Source organism: Penaeus japonicus, unplaced genomic scaffold (assembly GCF_977035675.1).
Source record: "Penaeus japonicus unplaced genomic scaffold, GWHDUDI00000001_assembly GWHDUDI00000026, whole genome shotgun sequence".
Taxonomy (NCBI): domain Eukaryota; kingdom Metazoa; phylum Arthropoda; class Malacostraca; order Decapoda; family Penaeidae; genus Penaeus; species Penaeus japonicus.
In genome coordinates this window covers 36,030,236-36,032,683 of record NW_028234428.1, presented here as the reverse complement: position 1 = coordinate 36,032,683, position 2,448 = coordinate 36,030,236, and the positions used below count along the sequence as shown (strand labels likewise).

Genomic DNA, 2,448 nt, shown 5'->3' with positions numbered 1-2,448 from the left:
TGACAATGGGAAGGATGATAATGTCATAATGGAAGTTAAGACAAGGGCAAGAACAAACATGGGTGATAAGTCTCCTAGTCCTCTTGTAATTCCTGAAATCTTGGAGAGTAATTTTTCAAGGTCTGATCTAATTAATGCTCAATCTTGTTGTCCTAGTCTTGATCAGATTAGGAAGAAAGTAATTAGTCAATCTGTGGTTACTGTTAAACATAGGTCTGTCAAATATGAGAAAGTCCATGAACTGATTTACCGCATTTGTATCAAAAGTAAGAACGTACATGAGGTGGGAATGAAGCAGTTGGTAGTGCCTATCAGTCTGCGAAATGTCATTATGTCAACAGCTCATGACTCCCCCTTATCAGGTCACTTCTCACATAGAAAGACTGCAGATAAAATTTTCCAAAAGTTTTTCTGGCCAGGTGCAGGTGCTGATATCAAGCGATATTGTCGGTCATGTCATATTTGTCAGAAGTTCTCCCCCAAGGGTAATGTACGTAAGGCTCCCCTTGTATCCATGCCTATAATTAGCGAACCATTTTCAAGAGTTGCTATAGATCTTGTGGGTCCATTAACACCTTCCAGTCGAGGACATAAATATATTTTGACTCTTATTGATTGTGCTACACGCTTTCCTGAGGCAGTTCCTCTGGTAAATATAGATACCATTACTGTTGCAGAAGCTCTTGTTGGTATATTTTCAAGGGTCGGAATTCCTAAAGAGATTCTTAGTGACAGAGGAACCCAGTTTAAGTCAGATTTAATGGCTGAAATTAATCGTCTCTTATCCATAAAGGCAATTTTCACTAGTCCTTATCATGCTTGCTGTAATGGTACTGTTGAAAGGTTCCATTCAGTCCTGAAAGCTATGGTAAAGAAGCTGTGCCAAGATAAACCTCAAGATTGGGATAGATATTTACCCTCAGTGTTGTTTGCCTACAGAGAGGTCCCGAATGATACTCTTAAATTTTCACCTTTCGAATTACTGTATGGGCGTAGAGTTCGTGGCCCATTATTTATACTTCATAATTTGTGGACTAAAGATGAGATGGATGAAGAACTTAAAAGTACTTACCAATATGTTCTTGATTTAAGATCTAAGCTGGAAGAGTCTGCTAAACTAGCAGCAGCTAATGCTGCAATTAATAGCAAGCTTTATAAGAACTATTTTGACAGGAATGCTAAATCTCGTGTTCTTTCTGAGGGTGATGAAGTCTTGGTTCTACTTCCTTCGTCACATAACAAACTGAAAATGCAATGGAAGGGTCCATATCCTGTGTACAAACGCCATGCCAATGGTGTAGACTATTTAATCAAAGCTCGTGGTAAAGTGAAGCTTTACCATATCAACATGCTTAAGAAATATGTTAGGCGTGATAAGGAGACTAAATCTAAAGCTGCAGTCTGTCAGATTTGTATAGTAGATGACTGCAAAACTACTAATGATGTCTGCGATATTACAGTACTAGATGAAGTAGTCGGAAAAGTTGTCGACTGAACAGGTTTCTGATCTTACTAATTTAATCAATAAATTTTCTGACGTCTTTTCAGATAACCCTGGTCGAACTAGTACCATCACACATGAAATTCATTTGACTACTGATGTGCCCATGCAACGTAAACCGTATCCCGTACCTCACCATCTTCAAAAGTACTTTGAGGAAGAAGTTGATCGTATGACAAAATTAGGAGTAATTGAAGAGTACCTCACCATATTGTTCTCCTGTAGTTCTAGTAAAGAAAGCTGATAACACATGGAGAGTCTGTGTAGACTTCCGGGGATTAAATGACATCAGTGTTTTTGATGCTGAGCCAATGCCTCAAATGGATGAAGCACTAGGTGACTTCGTAGGTGACATATATTTCACAGAAATAGACTTGTGCAAAGGATATTGGCAAATTCCTCTTTCAAATGAGTGTAAACATTTAACAGCTTTCGCAACTAGCCGTGGGATAATGCAATTCACTAGAATGCCATTCGGTTTGAAAACCGCCTGTGCCACCTTCATTAGACTAATGAGGAAAGTTTTGTTTGGTCTGCCAAATACTGAATGCTACTTCGATAATATAGTAGTACATAATTCAAGTTGGGATGATCACATAGTTGATGTCACAGCATTACTACAGAGATTACGAGAACATGGTCTCACAGCTGGTCCTGGTAAATGCTTCCTAGGTTTTCATGAAATAAAGTACCTTGGCTTTGTTTTGGGTAATAATTGTCTCCGACCTCTTCCTGATAGAATCCGTGCTATAATGGATATGCCTCTTCCTCAGAATAAGAAACAATTACGGTCTTTTCTAAGTACTGTATCATTTTATAGAAAGTTCATTCCTAAACTTTCAGATATAGTTGCTCCTGTCAATGTACTACTGAAAAAGTTTAGCAGTAATAAACTTGAATGGACTAATGAACAAATAGAAAGAATTAATATCTTGAAAGAAAAACTA

General features: G+C 37.9%; 1 protein-coding gene across 1 annotated transcript in view; it reads left to right on the top strand.

The window, feature by feature from the left end:
- The window catches only part of LOC147468862 (uncharacterized), a 3,611-nt gene extending 2,116 nt beyond the window's left edge, over window positions 1-1,495 (top strand). Inside the window, exon 1 of the mRNA XM_086551838.1 lies at window positions 1-1,495. This exon is cut by the window's left edge and continues 2,116 nt beyond it. Coding sequence (XP_086407964.1) covers window positions 1-1,495 — 1,495 coding nt within the window.
- Window positions 1,496-2,448: the final 953 nt, after the last annotated feature.